General features: G+C 44.6%; 8 protein-coding genes across 11 annotated transcripts; 4 read left to right on the top strand and 4 right to left on the bottom strand.

Annotated features, from left to right (window-relative positions):
• The first annotated feature begins 2 nt into the window (after nt 1-2).
• LOC108122408 (transmembrane protein 186) lies at nt 3-1270 on the top strand. Its single transcript, XM_070278653.1, has 2 exons — nt 3-370; nt 437-1270. Coding segments are annotated over exons 1-2 (612 nt in total). The 5' UTR covers nt 3-369; the 3' UTR covers nt 1048-1270.
• On the bottom strand, nt 921-5181 carry LOC108122406 (organic cation transporter protein). Of its 2 annotated transcripts, XR_011442403.1 has the most exons (9): nt 4104-5181; nt 2403-3126; nt 2248-2341; nt 1802-1902; nt 1668-1748; nt 1504-1614; nt 1344-1456; nt 1116-1278; nt 921-1059 (listed from the first exon to the last, which is right to left on the bottom strand). XR_011442403.1 is itself a non-coding variant. In XM_017236979.3 (7 exons), exons 1-7 carry the CDS (start codon nt 4637-4639, stop codon nt 1427-1429), a joined length of 1677 nt encoding a protein of 558 aa, XP_017092468.2. In that variant the 5' UTR covers nt 4640-5181; the 3' UTR covers nt 1313-1426. The 2 variants fall into 2 exon arrangements, 1 of the variants encoding a protein (XP_017092468.2); XM_017236979.3 differs by lacking the exons at nt 921-1059; nt 1116-1278 and having other exon boundaries at nt 1313-1456.
• Nucleotides 5182-5634: 453 nt separating this feature from the next.
• On the bottom strand, nt 5635-6253 carry LOC108122462 (UPF0587 protein GA18326). Its single transcript, XM_017237057.3, has 2 exons — nt 5999-6253; nt 5635-5942 (listed from the first exon to the last, which is right to left on the bottom strand). The coding sequence occupies exons 1-2, from the start codon at nt 6249-6251 to the stop codon at nt 5704-5706; spliced, it is 492 nt and encodes a 163-aa protein (XP_017092546.1). The 5' UTR covers nt 6252-6253; the 3' UTR covers nt 5635-5703.
• A 100-nt stretch (nt 6254-6353) lies between these two features.
• Nucleotides 6354-6823, top strand: LOC108122463 (COP9 signalosome complex subunit 9 homolog). Its single transcript, XM_017237058.3, has 2 exons — nt 6354-6496; nt 6567-6823. Exons 1-2 carry the CDS (start codon nt 6419-6421, stop codon nt 6705-6707), a joined length of 219 nt encoding a protein of 72 aa, XP_017092547.1. The 5' UTR covers nt 6354-6418; the 3' UTR covers nt 6708-6823.
• On the bottom strand, nt 6763-8139 carry Fsn (F-box synaptic protein). Its single transcript, XM_017237056.3, has 3 exons — nt 7644-8139; nt 7220-7584; nt 6763-7154 (listed from the first exon to the last, which is right to left on the bottom strand). Exons 1-3 carry the CDS (start codon nt 7949-7951, stop codon nt 7060-7062), a joined length of 768 nt encoding a protein of 255 aa, XP_017092545.1. The 5' UTR covers nt 7952-8139; the 3' UTR covers nt 6763-7059.
• A 97-nt stretch (nt 8140-8236) lies between these two features.
• Nucleotides 8237-13789, top strand: Dp (transcription factor Dp). 2 transcript variants are annotated; one of them, XM_017237053.3, is made up of 10 exons: nt 8237-8912; nt 10932-11074; nt 11138-11207; nt 11262-11329; nt 11388-11443; nt 11507-11840; nt 11907-12142; nt 12213-12295; nt 12356-12439; nt 12498-13789. In XM_017237053.3, the coding sequence occupies exons 1-10, from the start codon at nt 8837-8839 to the stop codon at nt 12680-12682; spliced, it is 1335 nt and encodes a 444-aa protein (XP_017092542.2). In that variant the 5' UTR covers nt 8237-8836; the 3' UTR covers nt 12683-13789. The 2 variants fall into 2 exon arrangements, with proteins under 2 accessions (XP_017092542.2, XP_017092543.2); XM_017237054.3 differs by lacking the exon at nt 8237-8912 and adding an exon at nt 10704-10832.
• Nucleotides 13790-13879: 90 nt separating this feature from the next.
• Nucleotides 13880-15937, bottom strand: Pex13 (peroxin 13). Of its 2 annotated transcripts, XM_070278652.1 has the most exons (4): nt 15760-15937; nt 14890-15696; nt 14602-14831; nt 13880-14469 (listed from the first exon to the last, which is right to left on the bottom strand). In XM_070278652.1, the coding sequence occupies exons 2-4, from the start codon at nt 15513-15515 to the stop codon at nt 14048-14050; spliced, it is 1278 nt and encodes a 425-aa protein (XP_070134753.1). In that variant the 5' UTR covers nt 15516-15696; nt 15760-15937; the 3' UTR covers nt 13880-14047. The 2 variants fall into 2 exon arrangements, with proteins under 2 accessions (XP_070134753.1, XP_017092544.2); XM_017237055.3 differs by lacking the exon at nt 15760-15937 and having other exon boundaries at nt 14890-15740.
• A 797-nt stretch (nt 15938-16734) lies between these two features.
• LOC108122458 (WD repeat-containing protein CG11141) lies at nt 16735-19507 on the top strand. Its single transcript, XM_017237052.3, has 4 exons — nt 16735-17050; nt 17142-17426; nt 17480-18576; nt 18632-19507. The coding sequence occupies exons 1-4, from the start codon at nt 16832-16834 to the stop codon at nt 19155-19157; spliced, it is 2127 nt and encodes a 708-aa protein (XP_017092541.2). The 5' UTR covers nt 16735-16831; the 3' UTR covers nt 19158-19507.
• Nucleotides 19508-19515: the final 8 nt, after the last annotated feature.

Here is a 19515-nt window from a genome sequence, read left to right as displayed (position 1 = left end):
ATATATATTGATCACACTCTCTTCTTATGCTCACCGGGAAACCATTTGGCTTTGCTATATTTATATACTGGGTCCTGACGTAATATCAGACTTTTACGGAATGGTGAGCGGGATTTTTAAAAGTCGCGGTTCATATAATCGATTTATGGGCAGCACTGTTCAGTCAGCTGATCAGCTGTTTAGCACTGTTTACATCCGGCACTCCTTACGCAAGTTTTTAAATTTAAATAAAAACAAATAAATACTCTGTGTCATATTGTAAAATATTACTATTTAATTAAGCTAAGCTCTGACGATTATAAATATACATATATTCTTTGAAGAATAGGTTTAAAATTCCCACAGATACTCATACAAAAATCATAAAAAAGTGAGTTGTTTATTTTACATATTTTACAATAATCTTTTATTTATGAATGAAATGTAATGTTGACAGTGCTTCCCGGACTGTGCCGGAATGTGGTAGGAACATGGCGTATAAGAGGCGTACCCGCAGTTATTCAACAGCTTCAGAGACGCCACTTTTCATCGGAGCCCTCCGAAAAGGTCTCCGCACATGACCAGGCATTGTTTTCGGAGTGGCGAACCATTTATAGCTTGCCATCGATCCGACTGGTAGCCGCCTTAAGTAGGCTAAAAGTCTATCAGGGAGCCGTTACAGTGGCCGGATTACCTATAGCATTTGCCCTGGGACAGACTGGCCAGTTGGGGACGGATGTGTTTGGAATTTACGCAGCGATTGGCATTAGTGGACTGGCCACTCTTAGTCTAGTGAGCTTAGCCGCCAGGAACCTCGTGGGCTTTATATACATCAATGAGCAGCAAGATTTGCTAAAGCTTGCCTATGTAGATTTTTGGGGCCGAAGAAAGGAGGCGCTGGTGGAAACAGAGGATCTCCTGCCAAGCTGGGAACAGAGCACCGCCTCTCGCCTCAGGTTTGTTGTGCCCATCGGTCTGCGCAGTGATCCTAAACAACGTTATAAATTACTGAATCGTTTTGGCCATGTCAGTGACCCAGAATTATTTGAAGGTCTTTTTGGGAGCTGAAGGTTTGAAGAACTTTTTTGTTGTTGTCTGAATTAAAGAAAATTATTTTTAAAAAATTAAATACTTACATGAATTTAACTGATGAAGACTTTTCCGAGGGATAACAATAGGAAACATTTTTAAAATGTAGATATGTGGTCTTTTCTGGATGATTAAAAGGCGGTATTTTCATTTATGTTTTTTCTTATATTAATCCTTTATTCAGTCTACTGTTAATAGTTAGTTAGATGCCTAAAATAAATGGTGTTTGTTTAATTGAGTATTTCTAGAAGTCTTCAAAGACGACCTATTAATACCATGCTTTTCACTTGTGGAGCACGTTGTGACCCAAGCGATAAGATGTATAACATAAATTTAAAATAGTCACTTGAGCATTGAATCATTTTCCCAGAGCTATCGCCTCCTCCACCTAAAAAGTAAAACTTTTTATTTGGAATGTTTAGGGGACTAACTTACCGTGTCAGGTAACTTTTTGTGAAATGTTTCAGGCAGGAGAAGTGATACGAGTCCGGCCACTAGAGAAGTCGCTCCAAATAACAACAAGGGCAGTGGCTCATAGTAAGATGCCTGTAAACAACCATATTAAATTGTTAAGATCATTGTTTAAATATTATCCTTACCAAAAGCGGAACAAAGGGGGCCAGCATAGCTCCAAAGCGCGCAAAAGTAGACATAACACCAACTCCACCGCTTCGAATAACCTGTAATAATATTTTTTAAGCTTTGTTTGTTAATTTAAAAATAGTTCACCTACCGTTGGCATCATTTCTGCTGTGTAAGTGTAAATAACAGCGAAGGAGGATGTGATGCCCAGTTTTCCGATGAGGAAAAGCGCCACCACCAACCAGTTTGCACCTGGGAACGTCGTAAGGAAAGATTATTTTTTGTAAAGAAAGAAAATCGTTATAAACCTATTATATATTTGAATTAGTCTTTGTAAAACTCACAAATCCAAGATTTTTTTAAATACCCTATCCAAATCCAATCGCTTTCAGCTTAAAGGTATGCATGTACAAATAAATAAAAACTATCAAAAATTCATCAAAAATTCTAGTTTTCTAACATGAGGTAAAGGAGGAAGATATAAAATCTTTTTACCAAGACCAAGTAATCAGAGGATTTTCTGGCTAATATATGGCTTTTTTGGGGTTTTCAAAAAGAAGCTCCTTTTTATCTAGAATAGTTAGAAATACAACATACCCATGGTTACAAATCCACTAGCCACGCAGGTTATGGAGCATAGCAGCAGCGATCCTGAAAGAGCCCAACGTCTGCCAAGTCTGCGTAGAAACACCTGTTTGAAGACGATACTTTTTTAGAATATTTATCCTACTTTTTGCACATTGAATACCTACCCAAGCTAGACTATATCCGGGTATTTCAACGAGGCACACCAGAGTAAAGTTAAGGTACTTGTTGCCACTCAAGCTAGTGGCGTTTAAGGAGAGGCCATAGTAAACAATGGCATTCACTGCCCAGACAAGCAACATAATGGCATATCGACCCATCAATATGTGGGAGCTAAGGACTTGCTTGACTGCTACCCAGATCTGATCGTCCTTATGTCCGGGTACGGTGTTATCCGTCGATATTTCCTCACCTGTGACCCCATCCGCCTCCAGTTCTTGTTGCTTAAAGCTGGCCATGAGCTCGACTGATATATCTCGCCGGTTCACCTTCGCCACCTTTCGAATAATAGTGCCCGCCTGTTCACGCCGGTCCCGGGCAAGAAGCCACCGTACTGACTCAGGCACTAGCCAAAAGTATCCCACGCAGACCAGTGGCGGAAGGGAGAGCACTAGCTGCAGATTCCGCCAGTTGGGCAGAAAAAATGCCAGCCCCAAAAGCGCCTCACCCACAGCATAGAAGTAATTGAGCACAATGGAGGACATCTCACGTTTCCGTGGACCCACCATCTCCACGCCGATGATGAAGGCCAGAGGGTAAACTCCGGAAGTGCCAACTGCATTCAAAAATGCAAAAACCAAGAAGCTGATGTAGTTCCATGCCAAGGCTTGTCCAACTCCAGTCAGTGCCATAAAAACAATGCAGAATAGGAATACATGTTTGCGTCCAAAGCTGGAAAAAAATAATATAGTAAATTAATACTTTCTCAAATCGGTTCTTAAATAAAATATTGCTTCATTTTAAAATGTTCGTAACTTGTGGCTTTTCTGAACTTCCCCTTTTTTGCCCCTTCCGATGTGCATAGCTCTGCCAATTTATATCCGATCAGAAAACCATGTACCATTTTGTAATCAGCGCTTTCAGATTCTCATTTCCTCATTCAAAATATAGTTTTATTATCATTTTTAAATTTTTCGAATTTTTGCAAGGGGTACCCCTATGAAATTGTGAGTTTTCTGAACTTCCCCATTTTTGCCCCTTCCGAAGTGCATAGCTCTGCCAATTTATATCCGATCAGAAAACAAAGTACCATTTTGTAATCAGCGCTTTCAGATTCTCATTTCCTCATTCAAAATATTGCTTTAATATCGTTTTCAAATTTTTCGAATTTTTGCAAGGGGTACCCCTATGAAATTGTGAGTTTTCTGAACTTCCCCATTTTTGCCCCTTCCGAAGTGCATAGCTCTGCCAATTTATATCCGATCAGAAAACCATGTACCATTTTGTAATCAGCGCTTCCCGATTCTCATTTCCTCATTCAAAATGTTTCTTTAATATCGTTTTCAAATTTTTCGAATTTTTGCAAGGGGTACCCTTATGAAAATTTCAGTTTTCTGAACTTCCCCATTTTTGCCCCTTCCGATGGGCATAGCTCTGCCAATTTATATACGATCAGAAAACCATGTACCATTTTGTAATCAGCGCAATCAGAATCTCATTTCCTCATTCAAAATATTGCTTTAATATCGTTTTCAAATTTTTCGAACTTTTTCAAGGGGTAACCCATGAAATTGTGGATTTCCGCTCCTTCAAGGACAACGGATCGTATAAGTAATTTTTAATGCAACTTTTGTTAATGATGAAATCAATATTTATTTTATTTTATATGTTTTTTTTTTTATTCAGAAATTCCTTCATCTGCCACTTACCGATCAGCCAGGTAGCCTGACAATGCGGTGCCCACCACCAGCCCAGCAAAGTGTGTGGTTCCCACGAAAGCCAATTTCCAGAGGTTCTCCTGGCACTGAAGTCCCCATTCCTGAACAATAGTGTGTTCGTCACTGTTGTAAACGAACTGCCAACACCGTTCCGTATAAGCTGTGAAGGTCTCAGCCGCACAGTGGTCAGATGAAGGAATGATGGAGTCGGTTTTATTCTCCACAAACTTGTTACAGGTGTCTGGCGTAAATTGGCCCTGATTATTCCATCGTCCGGGAACGGCTATCGACACCCATTCCGCACCATAGTCCGGTGCCTCTAGATTATCACAGGCGGGAACTATACAACGATATGTGGGTGCTCCCGCCGTAAACACGTATGATAGACTATTGGCCGCCGCGAACAGGACCGGCAGGCAGATGAGTAAATAATTTCGTCGCTGGAATCGCCCAAACTCGCCAATTTCGGTAAGGATGTCGTCAAAATCAAGAAGAGGTGACGATGCTGGTGATGTCGGAGTTGACATGATTATATGTATGTTTCTTTTGTGTTGTCTATCCAAACTTTTCCTATGACATCCTTAAGGTAATGTTAACAACTACAACGATTATAATATTGTATATCTTTAATATGAGTTTAATGTTATTCATGGGTTCTTTGTTTTTTATACTGCAGAGTTCTTGGGGTTGATTCCTTGGGATCAATACTTAATTGACTTGATTTTACAAGATGCGCCTCCCGGCATTTTAAAAAATGTTAGAGCATGTCAGCATGCAAACCAATCTTCTTCAATTGAGATAAATTGTTGCATGCCAATGTCTAAAAGCGCGAGTGTTGCAAATGGAACGGGTTTTGTTTAAATAAAGCTAACAATATTGTTAGCCTTAAGGGAAGTTTGCCTCTAGCTGAATTGTAAATGAAATGATTACTAAGTTGACCAAGGTCAAGGTTCAAATGGCATTTACAAAAAGTTTCAGTTGGTGGGAATTCGCACAGGTTGCCCAAATACGTTGACAGTGTCCAGATTAGCCTGCCCCCGTTATCTAATCGCGGCAATTTTTAACGATGCACTTAATGCTCTTACCACGACGCCGACTGAATTTTTTTAAATTTGCACTTAATTGTATAGCTTGTTTTCCAAACACTTGCCAGGTGTTGGGGTAATTGATGTTGACCAATCCCCTAATGTGGCGCCAAAAGCATCAGTTAACCGCGTGTGTTCGGTGTCCGGGTTAAGTATTTCGACCGGAAAGTGTCTCTTAGCAGCGTTCTATAACCGAGTCCCGCAACGTCTGGCGAAATACTGAAATAACTTGCAAGACATTGTGCAAACGTACACAGAGAGTGCTATCTTTCGTTCTCAATCTGAAATCAAAACTGCCGGCATTAAAATCAATATGAGAAATGAGAGCTAGCCGGAATAGAGAAAGTGAAAGTTGTTCCCCTCCGGATAACAATTGAGAAAATCTAATGAGAGCAGAGGAATCTCTTCCTTGGCGATCTTTATAAAAGTGATATCCATTATTTGTATCAATGCTATAATAATTTTTTTATTGTTCCAAACAAAATGCAGCGAGATTTATGTTTAAATCACTTCTTTAGCTTAATAAACTTTGATGCAAACTCATAAATTCCGACGGAGTTATTGTTTTTTTGGTCGTATTCCACCCAATCATCCTCAGATAGATCTACGTCCTCGAAGGTCTGCCCATTTTCAGAGCTGGAAACCCGCCAGCCGGCTCGAGGAGAGAACTCGACTGGTTCCACTCCTCGGCAATCAAAGATAACAATCGTCTTGAAAGATCCAGCATCATCCGCAGTGTAGGCCGCTGCCAAAAACGGAATTTGATCAAGCGTTGCATGGATTGAAGGGTAACACGCTTACCGTTGGTCTTTTCCACAATGTCAATGCTGTTTTCCCGGCTACACATCTTGCATTTCATATAAAAATTGAAGCCGGCTGCATTGCGCGTGTCCTGTTGCACCCGCTCCGCTTCTGTAATGTCGTGCCACTTGTCCGACTGCTCTCCGCAGTTGCTGCAAACTAGCTTCACGAAGAAGGGATAGTCCGGATGGCTTGTCTCAAGCCGGTCAACATTTTCCAGCGTAGCGGAAATCTGTAGGCCTACTCGCACCATTTCGGAAGATAAATTTGTAATTATATACAAAATCAGCTGTTTCTAGGTGTTGCCACTTCCCAATATTTCTCAGAAGTGGCAGCTTTGTATGTTTTATTATCCCAAAGTGGCAAGGCTGGTAAGAAAAGTCACAAATAAAGGAACAAATTAACAAAAAGGACACAGAGATGGATCTCAACATGAAACCCTCGCTTGCCGCCGACGAAATGTTCTCGGAGGGTCCCGGCTACATGGAAATGGATGAGGTAGGACTTTTTAACTCGAAAACGGCAAGCAATCTTTAGTTTTCCCGATTTGTCTATTGAATCTTTGTAGTCCGGAGGCGCCACTGGGATGATGGATCACCTACCAACCAATGACAAGCATGTTCACGCCGACTTCTACAATGATTTCGACGATCTCTTTGATGAGGACAACTGGGCCAAGACCAAGGCTGCCGGGGACAGCGTCCAGTAGTAACATGAAAGGGAAAATGCGACTGCCAAATGATAGATGATCAGAATGTAAAAACTTGGTGTAACTTTTGTTTAATTGCTATAATATATTAATTTGGTTCGTACAACTAACGTAAATTGCCGAGTGTAGAAGTGTGCAGGTGGATCTGAACTTTGGCGTAACGTAAAGTCAACAAAATGCGTAATTTTATACAGGAAAAAAAACTACTAACTAATTTATAATATCGAACATAACTGCAAGCTGGAATGGGAGAAAAGTAGTAGCGATAAATACAATTTACACAATTTGTAGGGGGATCTTAAATTTGTTGGACAAATTGTACGCGTTAAGGCCGCATTCGCTCGGGGCAGAGCTATCCATCCATGGGGGTGCCCAGGTACACCATGGATACTTCCGTGTTGCCGTAGACAGCAGATACTGTGGGATATAGTTTCTTGTCCGGCAGACCTGTTGCAGGAAAATAAATCATGAGAACAGGAAAATAAGAACCCGGCCGGATGCGACCGCCTTACCCCGAAAGGCCACGCCCAGAAACTCGTAGTTCTTCTCGAACGAGAGTGTGTTGTCATCACAGTCGAGTATGATGCGGATCCGCTCGCCCACCTGATACTTGGGCGCGTTGTTAAGCAATGGATAGCTGCCCTGCATGTCCCCATTGTGCAGCAAGTGGTTCTCCACTAGATTCCATCCCCAACTCTGATCGTCGGATCCTAATAGGGCAACATAGCCGTGGCACTGCAAAACCGCCTCCTTTGTGGATATGCCTATAACAGCAACAGTGCCTAGTGGTCCCTCCCAGATTACTTCCCAGGCATGGCGTCCATGTCGGAAGCCTATTTTACCGCGCGCCGCGTCTGTGCTCTGTGCCACAGGATTGCTGTTGAAAAAAAAGCAGATCCAGTGACTAAATAACTAATAAGAATTTGAGCTTCTCACCGATGCAGGGTGAATCCGTTGGGTTTTATGTATACATTGCGCGAACAGTCGTTGGGATTCCAGGCATGGAAGTAAGCCCGTAGCTTTGTTTTGTACGTGGATACTGAGGCCAGCAGGTCGGACTTGAGAGCCTCCTTGGGCAGTTTGTTAAGGCAGTGCCAGCGCCAGACATCGCTATTCTCGTCGTTAAGGAAATGGTACCAGCTCTTACACACCTGCGAGCAGTGGCTAAGGTCGTCCAGCTCAAGATAGGAGAATATCACCTCCAGGACGTTGTAGTTGCAGAGAGCTGCCACCGGATCGACCATAATGAGGCTGGTCCAACTCCTGCTCCGCTACAGGCACTGCGTGGGGGTGCTTGTTAAATTGCCAATCTAATTCCTCTCAACTGGTTGTTTGGGCCTTGCTTTGTCATTTTTCAACACCAAATTCCAGACGATTTGACAATGTTCACCTGGTTGGTGTAGCCAAGTTCCGGTCTCTGCCAAAATACCGACGTCCGGGCCAGTGGCAACTTTGTTTACGTTCGGTGCCAGTGCTGTAAAATATCGATAGAAATTGGTTCCTCCGATTGATGCGTAAATTGGCGCGCACTGTCTGCCATTTCATTCGCACCCGCACATAGCCTGCTTTGCCTTTCCCACATGAAAACTGAAAGCAGCGACTTGGTGGAAGTTTCGTGCCCTTCGCGTTGCGTTAAAAAGTCTGCAGAATCCGCCTTAAAATACGCCGATTGATAGATCCTAGTCCGGGGAGTCTTTTGCCACCGCATTTCCAAAAATCGAGCCACGCCAAGTCCGCGAAAAACGCCCTCGAAAAAGGCGATTTTTCGTCCGCCGCTGTGTGTGTGTGACCAGAAAAAATGCTCTTGTGCTGGAGGTGAACAAAATGCGCTCGCCATTTTGACTTGAATTACGGCCAAAAATAGACTCGAGATCCGTGTGAGGTGCATTCCGGATAGTGATACGGTTGAAAATAATCCTTTGGGCCGGGCCTTAACAGTGGATACTTCCTACGTCACTCCTGCTACCGCCCCCGCCCATCCGACTTCGATCCCGTATACACGTTGCGGCTACGTGCTTTCTGTCGGCAACGACTTCTTTTTGGCGGCCTTTGGTGGGGCTGCAGTCTTTCACCTGTCTACCTGGCTGCTCGCGGTATCAGCGGTATCAGCCTCTGTTGCCACTCCGAATATGGCGCACAACTCCGCCACGGCAAGCGGAACTGGGAAGACGGACGAGGTGAACTTCTTCTTCCGAGACGAGCACGGTAAGTGGTGGGACTAACCGCCCCCCTATTTCCGCCAGGACATGGGTTCACCTCATGTAACAAGCGGGTGTTCATTGGTGTGTACGAGCTAACCCATACACACGAAATCACCAACGCACATATGGAGGCGGGTGCGATACTACAAAGTTGCATGGGCAGCGTAACGCCATCTTTTCTTTTTCGGGTTTCTTTTGACTACAATATTTATCGTTTGATTCGCTTTGCGGGCTCGCGGGGAGGCGGGGGAGCCCGTGTCGGAAAATTAGCTAAAGAAATAATAAGAGCCGCAAACCCCTGCTAAATAACAACTAACATCGGTTTGGCCCCAAGGTCCCCTCCCACCCCGTTTCAGCCCACCCTGACTCCCCCTTCCAATCGCCCATCGCCCAGTTGGCGCGCGGGCTCACCTACACACACTTGCGCACAATTACACACAGACCCGCATACACATGTACCTTTATCGGGGAGCCAACAGCTGATGGGCAGCCGCTGCATTCGGCATGGGGCTTTGCCTGTAGCATGATGGCGAAGGGGAGGGGAGGGGGTTATTGAGCCGGGGTCTGGCAAGCGGTGGATTCAGATTGAGTTGGACCAGCGGAGCCATAAATTCCGGCCGAACTATTGGAACTGCGTGACACTTTGCAATGTGTCACCGAGTGGAGCGCGCGACACTGAGAGAAAAGGCCGGAGCAAGAACAACTATGCCACACATACACTTGTCGGCCGGAGAGCGAAGCCGAACGAACAGTCATAGCAGCAGGCGTGTATCTTGTACACGTGTGTGTTTGTTCTGCTCCAGGTTATCGCGTTTATGCGGCCCTCGGTGGCCAACAGAGCCGGACTTCTTAGCTTCAACCTTCTATGGGAGTAACAAGATTAGAGAATTAAACCAAGAGTATGTTTCAGGTTAATCCAAAGTAATTATTACCCAAATAGAGTTTAAGAGATGAAATGAAAATATCTGTTAAACTTTTTGATTTAATCGAGAAAACCCCTCCAAGTACTAGTTATAAAGATTCTAGTTATAAAACTCGTAACTCATCGACAGGTGTGTGTGCGCAAGTGTGAGATACAACCTGGCATCTATTCTAGTGTTTGGCCATTTTTGTCTCTTCGTCTTCCTGCCCATTGTTATGATTATGCAAATATCATGCGGGGGGACAGGTGAATGATTATCATAAAACGTATGAAACCGATGTAAAACTTGATCGGCTAAAAAGCCGGTTACAATGGCAGTCCCAGTCCAAACTTTTGGGGTAACCCTAAGAATTTATGTAAATATTCAAAAAGATGGTTTGGCATTTGAACTTAATACTTAAGATTTAAGGTTGAGAGTTCTTAAAAAGTAAGGAAATTACAAAGATTAAATAATTAATTTTTAAGTAAAACTAACTTAAAATTTGTATCAATTCCTATAATATATTCCTGTTCGACTGAATGGTACAAACATATTGATTGATCGATAGATATTTTGTTATTTTAAACAATTCTTTAAATTATATACCAAAAATCCGTGACGAATCACGGTGGAAGCCAAAGTATCGCCTCCTCACTAGTTGCAGAAGTTCGGTCACGTGTAGCTCATCTCTAAGGCCAGGCGATCTGGTTTCGGGTTGTTTCTGTTTCTGGTTCTGCATCTTTATCCTTGTCGCACCAACCCGTGTACACAAACACACAACACACGCACACACACTCATATAATATATATCCCTGCTGTGTGTGAGTATGTATGCACCCCTAGAGTTTAATCTGAAAGATACTCTGCCGTTTGCTTTTGATATTTTCTGTTTTAGTTGCATTCGCCTTCCAGTTGCGCGCTCTGCGCTTCGTTCGTTTCATTCGCTTCACTTTGCCTCATTCGCCGCGCGTCGAGCAGAACGCACCGCACCGTTGATAGTACTCTGCCTGTGTATCTGTGAAGTACATGCCTTTATGCGTTATCAAAGACTCCATTGAGCCTCATTTTATGTACATATAACCAAAATCTAACCATTACCATTCGTATTCGTATTCCTGCAGGACAAATTGCAAAGATGTTGAAACCGGCGCACATTAAAGCCGAACTTGAGGGCGGCAAAGTGCTCTATGCCACTAGTTCTACGGCACGTAACAGCGGAAGCGGCATCGGCAACGTGGGCCGCATGGGCGCCTTCAGCCAGATGGTAAGACCCATATACATTACACAATTTGTAAATCCAGCGTTTAATTGAACAAAATTCCTCCAGGGTTCCTCCAGCAAGCAAGGGCAGTTTATTCGGATCCAGGACAACGGCCAGTCCATTCCAAAAACAGAAAGTAAGTGGTAGCATTCCGGGCGCCTTTTAAAATAACTCGTTCAACTTTCCACAGATACCTCGTACACAACAGTGTCGTCGCAAAAGAGCGGGGGCAGCGGGGGAAATGGCATGTACGATGGGGTAAGTTGGCAGAGCCATCTCCAGTCCAGTTCAAAAGACTTAACAATTCTTATTAAAGGGCGATCGCTACGTGAAGTACACGCCAAACAATCCCATGAAGATCAAGTCAAAACTGTAAGATGCCATGAAACAAACGCCTATAAGAATTTTGTTAATTTTCTGAATCTTTCCTGGTAGCCACGACATTCAAAGCAACTCCTTGCACTCCCTATCCGGCTCCTCGTCGTCCGTGCAAAGGAAACGAAAACCCGATAAGGCTGGCAAAGGACTCAGACACTTCTCCATGAAGGTCTGCGAAAAAGTGGAGGAGAAGGGCAAGACCACGTACAATGAGGTGGCCGACGACTTAGTCAGCGAAGAAATGAAGAACAATGCGTACGACAACAACTGTGATCAAAAGAACATCCGACGTCGTGTCTACGATGCACTCAACGTGCTGATGGCAATCAATGTTATCTCCAAGGACAAGAAGGAAATTCGCTGGATAGGTTTACCCGCTAACTCAGCAGAGGTATGATCACTAATAACCCATTATCTATAGACTTTACTTATTGTATTTTTGTATGCTCATGAGCAGCAATTCTTGGCCCTGGAGGAGGAGAACATGTTGCGCCGCGAGCGCATCAAACAAAAGCACGAGATGCTGCGCGAGCTGATAATGCAGAACGTGGCTTTCAAAGGGCTGATCGAGCGGAATAAGCGAAACGAGAGCCAAGGCATGGTGCCATCTCCAAATTCCTCCATCCAGCTGCCCTTTATTATCGTAAACACGCACAAGTCTACCAAAATCAACTGTAGTGTCACCAATGACAAGTGAGTCCTTAAACATTGTGCAACTACCTTTCAGTTTTCTAACCACTGGATGTTTCTATAATCTTTGCAGGTCCGAATACATATTCAAGTTCGATAAGGCTTTCGAAATGCACGACGACATTGAGGTCCTCAAGCGAATGGGCTTGTTGCAGGGTGCGTACTGACTTCTAAAAGTATTTATAGACTAGCTTCCTAACCACTTCAAAATTGCAGGCCTAGACAAGGGAGAGTGCACGCCGGAGAATATTGAACGTGTCAAATCGTATGTGCCGCCAAATCTCGCCAAATACGTGGAAGGTAAGAAAACAATGCATACTATTATTATGTACATTTTGGGTAACACTCTATTTCGTAGCCTACGGTACGGGAAAAACTGGCGATACCATGTACGAGTCTGACGATGAGGGCCATGATTTCAATGGGTACCTGGAGTCGGCCAACGAGTCTCAGAGCTTCACCCAGCACTCGAGCCAACATACAAACGATGGCGAGTACAAGCTGGAGCTGGATGATGACGAGTTGGAGGACGACATCGATTGAGTTGACGTCGCCGCCGGCGTTGTGCCAGTGATGGCCAATGCAAAAGCGGATGCGGATGGAGATGCAAATGCTGTAGCTGAAGCTGATGCGGAGGATACATTTAGTTTTACGTTTATCAACGCTTTGCTAGGTTTGCCACGCCCCCCCGGTTAGATCATCCCCCACTCCAATCCTCACCCCTCCGACCCACCCACACAGTTGGTTTTGTTCATTTCTCGATGAGACTCTATTAAACTATACGGATTCTCGCTATACGGCGAGAATTATGAATCGGTAGTTTCATGTATGTACGTGTAGTTGGCGTACACAGATTGTACTTGTAACTTTGAAGATTTATGTTTAAGCTCAAACGTTTTTAAATTAATTTGTCTAGTTAAGCAGAAACCGTATTTTAGTGCAAATCACAACACATTTAACAGTTCAGCAATACCACCCGATAAAGGTCCCCAGCCCCGCCCCAGCAATTGTTTATTATTAGATGTTATGAGTCTCCTTTCCCACTGGCCTCTCCATTATTTGGCTGGGCAATAAGTAAGCGCGATTATGTTGTGGGTAAATGTCTCTTAAAATATAATATATATACCAAAATTGTACACATAACAACGGTGAAATGCGATTATTTTTAGAACGCCCACTGTGCAGCTTCCACTGCTGCCGCTGACAAGGACGAACATATGAAATATGTTTCATTTGCTTAGACCACCACCCCCCTTGACAAGAAGACATGTTTTGAATTTCTCCAGAAACAAACAAAAAAAAAACAAAAATATATAAAGATACAGACTTAAGTTGACAATGAAGTGCAGATATTTACAAATAATTAACCTACCTAATTAGCAATAACAACTAAAACAAGAAAAGGAAACAAACTTTCAGAATTTGTATTTATATTATCGAACCTTCTTAACAGAAAAACAAAAACATACAAATTAGTAGAGTCAAGTAGAAGGCGTTAACGATTAAGTGTCGAGCAAGTAGTTGTGTAATAAATCGAATTAATTGGAATGAAGCAAAGGATCTAACATACAAAATAGTTACAGACGAAAACGAACCGAGTGACAAGTTAATAAAATGAATTGCGTATTGTAAAATATGGTACATCAAGAATCGCAGTTTCTTTTCAATTAATCAACCTGAGCAGCAACCTTTATCCTCAAAAAGGCAACCAGACTTATTCCCCCATTAACAACATGTGGCTTATGTTTTACTTAAGTTCATTGGGATCGCTGAATCAACTTAATCAGTAACTAAATGGAAATGTACATAAAGGAGGAATCTAACTTAAAATACAAGCATCTAAAAAATACATACATCTGAACCAAACGTAACTAAACTTAAAACTATGCTCCCTGGAAACCAATCGAATTAGGCAAAGCCCTCCTCTTTGACGGCTTCTGCTGTAGAGGGTGGTCCTAAGGGCTCCTGTTGCTGGGCGGCCAAATTAAATTCATAGTTCATTTGGTGATCATTTGGTGGAGCAGGGAAGGCACCCGAGGATAAGTCCATCAACTCAGGCTGCGGCTGGGCTGGCTTTGCCTGAACCTGGAGCTCCTGCCGCATTTGCTGAGGAGACTTTACATAGGTAATTGGAATAAGGCCCGAGGTTTGTCCATTTGAGGTGGCCAGAGCCCAGCCAGTGTTGAGCAGGTTGAGTGTCTGTTGGATCTCACGTGGAGCCACTTGAAGCGTCTGGCCAGCGCGCAACGCGAGCTCGTTTTGGGAGCGAGGCAAAAAGTCGTAAATAGCCTGAGTCTTAATGGGAGCGACCCACTTGGCTGGATTACGGGCTGCGGGAGGCGAACGAGAGTAACGTTAGCTTATCTATTAATTCGCAAGCGGTTATCGGCCAGATTACAATACAGGGCCGGAGCAAAGTGCTGTTGATTAGATAAACTGGTGTGCAATGTGCACATACGTACCTTCCTCCTGGGCGGTATTTGTCACTGTTCCCAGAAGCTTCATGATCAAATATGGAGCGGTGAATATGAAGCTAAGGAAGGCCAGCACAGGCCAGGGAGAGGTTCCTTTTCGGGGTACCTTGGGCGCTCCTCCGGGCTGGGAGTTGTTTTCGTTTAGCGCCTCGGCAAAAGCTTTTTTAAAGGCCTCCGAAGAGGGGTCCAGGTTGGAGATTCTAAGCCAGTATAGAATCCTAAAAGGGGGTTGGGATTTTTATTAAAGGTCTTTAATAGCGCCTTCAGTTTACTCACTTTCTGTAAATCCAGTTCAGGCCTCGGAAAATAGCAAAAGTAGTCCAGAACTGGGCGAACACACTTCGCAGTCGTCCGAAGTTTGCTGCTACGCCGAGGATCGCACGGAACGAGCTGGTCAGGGCAAAGAATGTAGAGTCTAGCATCGAGGCAATATTGCCTATTGCCGACACCAGGGATTCTATGCTCTGAAAGGCCGGTCGTGAGCTAGCTTCCGCCATCTGTATAAAGCGCTGCTCCGGATCGTTGGCACCTAGGGCTCCATAACGGCTGTATCCGCCGCCATAACCGCCTCCATAGCCACCGCCGTAACCGTACCCGCTACCAAAGCCTCCCATGCCACCGTATCCGAATGCACCGCTGTTGTAGCCACCGAAACCTCCCAAGCCGTAGCTGTTACCTCCATATCCTCCTCCGTATCCAAACTGGGACTGTAGGAATGGCGATTGAGGGAGGGGCGGGGGCTGCGCAGGTTCAGGCAGCGCCCTCACATTTCCATAAGGCGTCCGTAAAACGGCTTCTGGCGGCGGTGCACCTCCTGACAGGCCTGCGCCAGCGATGGACGTTGGAGGCAGCAGGGGCGTATCACTGATCACGGCACTACGCAGATTGTTGTTGTCGACCATGGCAACGGATTCCTACTGACTCCGGATAAGACAAAGTTCCCTGAACTTTGCCCCACTGTATTGGTTTGCTTTGTATCTTTATCTGGGAAATGCTGCTGAGAGCAGCGGAGCCGAGTGGAGCTGAGGTGGTTTCTTACTACTGCTTCCAAATCAGTGTCCGGAACTCTGCGAAAGCTAATTTCTGCCCAAAATTTTTAGTAATTAAAGCAGGGATCGGCACCCCAATACATTGATATGATTTTACCGCATTAGTGTTAGTAACGAATAGCAGAAAGTAGGCTGTGTGCATGACGTTTCACACATTTATACTGTGTGTGTGTGGCAGAGCTCGGGCAGAGAAATTTCCTATGCCCCCGAGATAGGGCCGTGCCGACCTCTGAATTAAAGCCTAGTACTGAGTTGACGAAAATCCGCTGTCCAACGAGTGACAGCTGTCAAACTCCATATAAAAAAAACGGTGGAAAAAAGGAAAGAAGAAGAAATTTTTGCCTTCTAGATTTTGCGGGTACTGAGTTGACGAAAATTTTTGTTATCGATGTTTATCGTGTTGCCGGATCAAAAAAAATAAACAGCTGCTCTCGGGGAGGTAAAATAAATAGTTCAAATTATTTGTATAGGAGCGACATGGAGGGTCAATTGACCAAACAAAAAAATAGTCGGCCCGAAACATTTTCGACGCGCCAGGACAAATTAAAATGAATTTCTGCGGTCATGACGAAGCCCATAATATGAGATTTGACCCACAAGGGGCATTTTTTTTTTTTTTTTTTGTATTAAGTTACTTCCATCCAGGAAATTGGGGAAGATTTATTTGGCCGTCCCGAAGGGGCATTTTAATGCCATAAAATGGCATTGAAATGATTTGTGATTGATTTGGATTTTGATTTTGACCCAGTTTTCTATTTCTTAATCAGCTCCTTAGCGGCGAAATACATAAACAAAACACTAACATCCAATCGTTTTGAATTCATTTTTGCTTATTTGTTTTTTGTTTACAAACAACAGCTGTTCAGTATTACCTTATTTCTTCATTGTTTTGGTCACACTACCTCGCCAGCCGAATAAAGTGCAATTTCGCAAGCGGAATTTCAAGAGCGGATTTTCGTCAACTCAGTACTAGGCTTAAAGATAGGGCCGGAGAAAACCCAAAAACCGCAGCTCCGCCGTCGAGGAAAAGTGGAACTATCTACGAATCTGGTCACACTTAAAAATACTCCAAGTGGCCCGTTCGAGAGTTGCCAGATCTCGCAACCTGTCTATGTTTTGTTAATTGTTGATAAAAGGAAACCCCGAGGCTGTTTCGAGGAGCAGGCATCATGGCCAGCAGCAAGGAGTTGTGCTCCATCCGGGAGTGGGCACCTCTGACGGAGCTGATCGACCGCATTCCAGCAAGACTGCAGCGGGGGTTCTTTCCGGCGAATCTCAACCTGACCTGTGTGGACGCCTCCGAGGACTTCCTGGCAGTGGGCAGTGACGCGGGCATTGTTTTCTGGCACAATCGCCGTACGGGCGAGATGCAAAAGCTAAAGGCAGAGGTAGGCCGGTGACTCACAGCGTCGTGTGTATTTGCGTGTGGAAATCCCATTATGTGATGCGTGTGCTTCCCCTAACCACTACTGTTTGTAGGTTGCTACCCGAATAACGTGCGTGCGGATCGTGAACTCGGTGGAGTTTATGGTGGCAGCTGGGTGCGCCAATGGCCAGGTCAGCGTATTCCAAATACAGAAGGAGCTACCGCGGGACCTCGACCTGGTGGCCCCCTGCACTCGGAATCGTCCCATCGAACGCTACACCATCAGGGACTTGCACAAGTGCGTGGTCAGCTGCTGCGAATGGTCAAAAAATGGAATGAAGCTCTACTCCGGTGATCGCCAAGGTGTAGTGGTGCTCACGGAATTCGATTACCAGGCGGTATGTAATTCCAATGTATTTAAAAAATATTCCTAATGGTCCCAATTTTACAGCATCTTAGCAAGTCCGTGGAGATTCTCAGTGAGGCGTACGAGATCGTGCAACTCAGTATCCATCAACGACATCTACTTGTGTGCACCCTTTACCGGTGCATCGTCTGCCATCAAGATCCGTCCACGGCTCAGTGGAGCATAACTCAGGTGGGCAAGAAGGACCGCAAGCAGCTTATCGATTGTGGCGGCATATTTCTCCAGAAACCTGGGAACAACGGGCCCCAGCTCATTTGTGGTCGTCCAGGGCTCCGTTTTTGGGTTGCAGACCCGTCTGGTAACGTATCCAAAACCATACTGTTCCGGGACGCTGTAATGCGGAGTCCCTCGTGGGAGATACCAATCCTCAATCCGAAGCACCGCAGTGATTCATCAAGCAGCCATCATCCGCCAGCAGCTGCGGCTTTCGGTCCACTGGGACCATCTGGCACCGGGGACACCGCCATGGGTTATGTGGCTAGTAGCAACTTTCGGCAACTTTACTTGTACAACAGCCACGACTCGCTGCTAGTAACACACGATGATTCCACCCTATATCTTTTGAACCTGGATCGTCTTAAGGTCGAGGCCGTAGCACGTGGATTCCGAAAGATTCTCGACTTTTGCGTCTGTGGTAAGGAGATTTTTGTACTGGAGGGGGAACGCTCTCTTCTACGCTTGGCTCCACTTCCCGAGCCGCCTTGCAAGACCACGAAGGTTATTTTCAATCCTCTCATGCCGCCTCCCATTCCTGTTTTGGGAGCATCTCACTTTTCGCAGCTGGAGTCACCGCCTGAGGTGGAAGCGGAAGTCGCTCTTCAAAAAGCTGAGGAATGCTTCGAGCTACCAGCTGAAGAGCAGCTGGACCTCAATGTTCCTATTGAGCTGGCAGTGGAATCACCACTGGCCCAGCAAAATCGTCGTCTGGAAATATTCCGTCGCATTGGAGAGATGGAGTTTGATCCGTCCATCGTCCACTCCAGCAGAAAAACATCCGTCGTTAATCCGCCGGTGAACACTAGTTTGGGTATCGTAGAAATCGGTCATGAGACAAAAGAGCTTCGATTACCTCTAACTAATGCAGCCACATTAATGGATGCCAGCTACTGTCAGCTGGAAAAGTAAGCAGAATTTGTTCTGTGAGATTAAAAATATTACAATACTTTCTCATTAAAGCAATGGACTTGCCTCGCCGTTGGACATGAAGGCTGCTCTTCTACAGCATCTGCCAGAAGTCCTCAGCCCAACCGTATTGGAGGAGTCCACTGAATCCAAGACTAAACCGCTGCCCGAAGAACTGCATCTGCCAGACGTACAACTGATGGAACCTACCAAAGATCAGATGCGGTCTCCTGAAACTCCAAAGCTCAGTGAGTCACTGATCAAATGTTATCCCACGCAACTGGACGAGGCCTGTGTACAGAACGTCGTCGAAGATAGCATCGTTGATCGCGGTGAGGATTATTACGCTGGCCAGCCCGTAGATGGTATACAAGCCTTGGCACCATCAAAGCCCAAGGTGGCACCTTTAAAATTCGTAAAGACTCAACCCAAACCGGCGTTGGCTGTGGAGGATGGCGAGGACGGAGAGTACTCCAGTTTCCTTCCCGATTTTCGGCGGGCAGGAGATCCGCTGCGAAAAGAAGCACCAGCCACAAGCGACTCCAACACATCTAGCGAGTGGGAGTTTCTGGACAACTAGTTCAGTATTATCCATAAGTGCACACAATTAGTTGCCTATTATTTTATTATTTTGTGCACTTGATGTTTCCATTTAGTTGCATTATTGAAAAAAAGTGTTGTGTTTATCAAATTGTGATCACCATTATTTATACATTTTTCTATACGATTGTAAATAATTTAAGACATAAGCTTAAAGGTTTTTGCCAACTTAATCATCTCACCATGTATTAGAAACCCAAATAGTTTAGCATTGGAAAAGACACCTGTGAAATTATATAAATTATGATCTATCAGTATACCCTAAGTTGCCTAAGATATTCAAATGCTTTAAGTATATGCCACATAAGTTCAAGGTCGCTTTGCATACACAAAATATA

This window comes from Drosophila bipectinata, chromosome 2R, assembly GCF_030179905.1.
Source record: "Drosophila bipectinata strain 14024-0381.07 chromosome 2R, DbipHiC1v2, whole genome shotgun sequence".
NCBI classification, from domain to species: Eukaryota; Metazoa; Arthropoda; class Insecta; order Diptera; family Drosophilidae; genus Drosophila; species Drosophila bipectinata.
The sequence above is the reverse complement of the archived record's forward strand: the minus strand, read 5'-3'. Positions and strand labels throughout refer to the sequence as shown.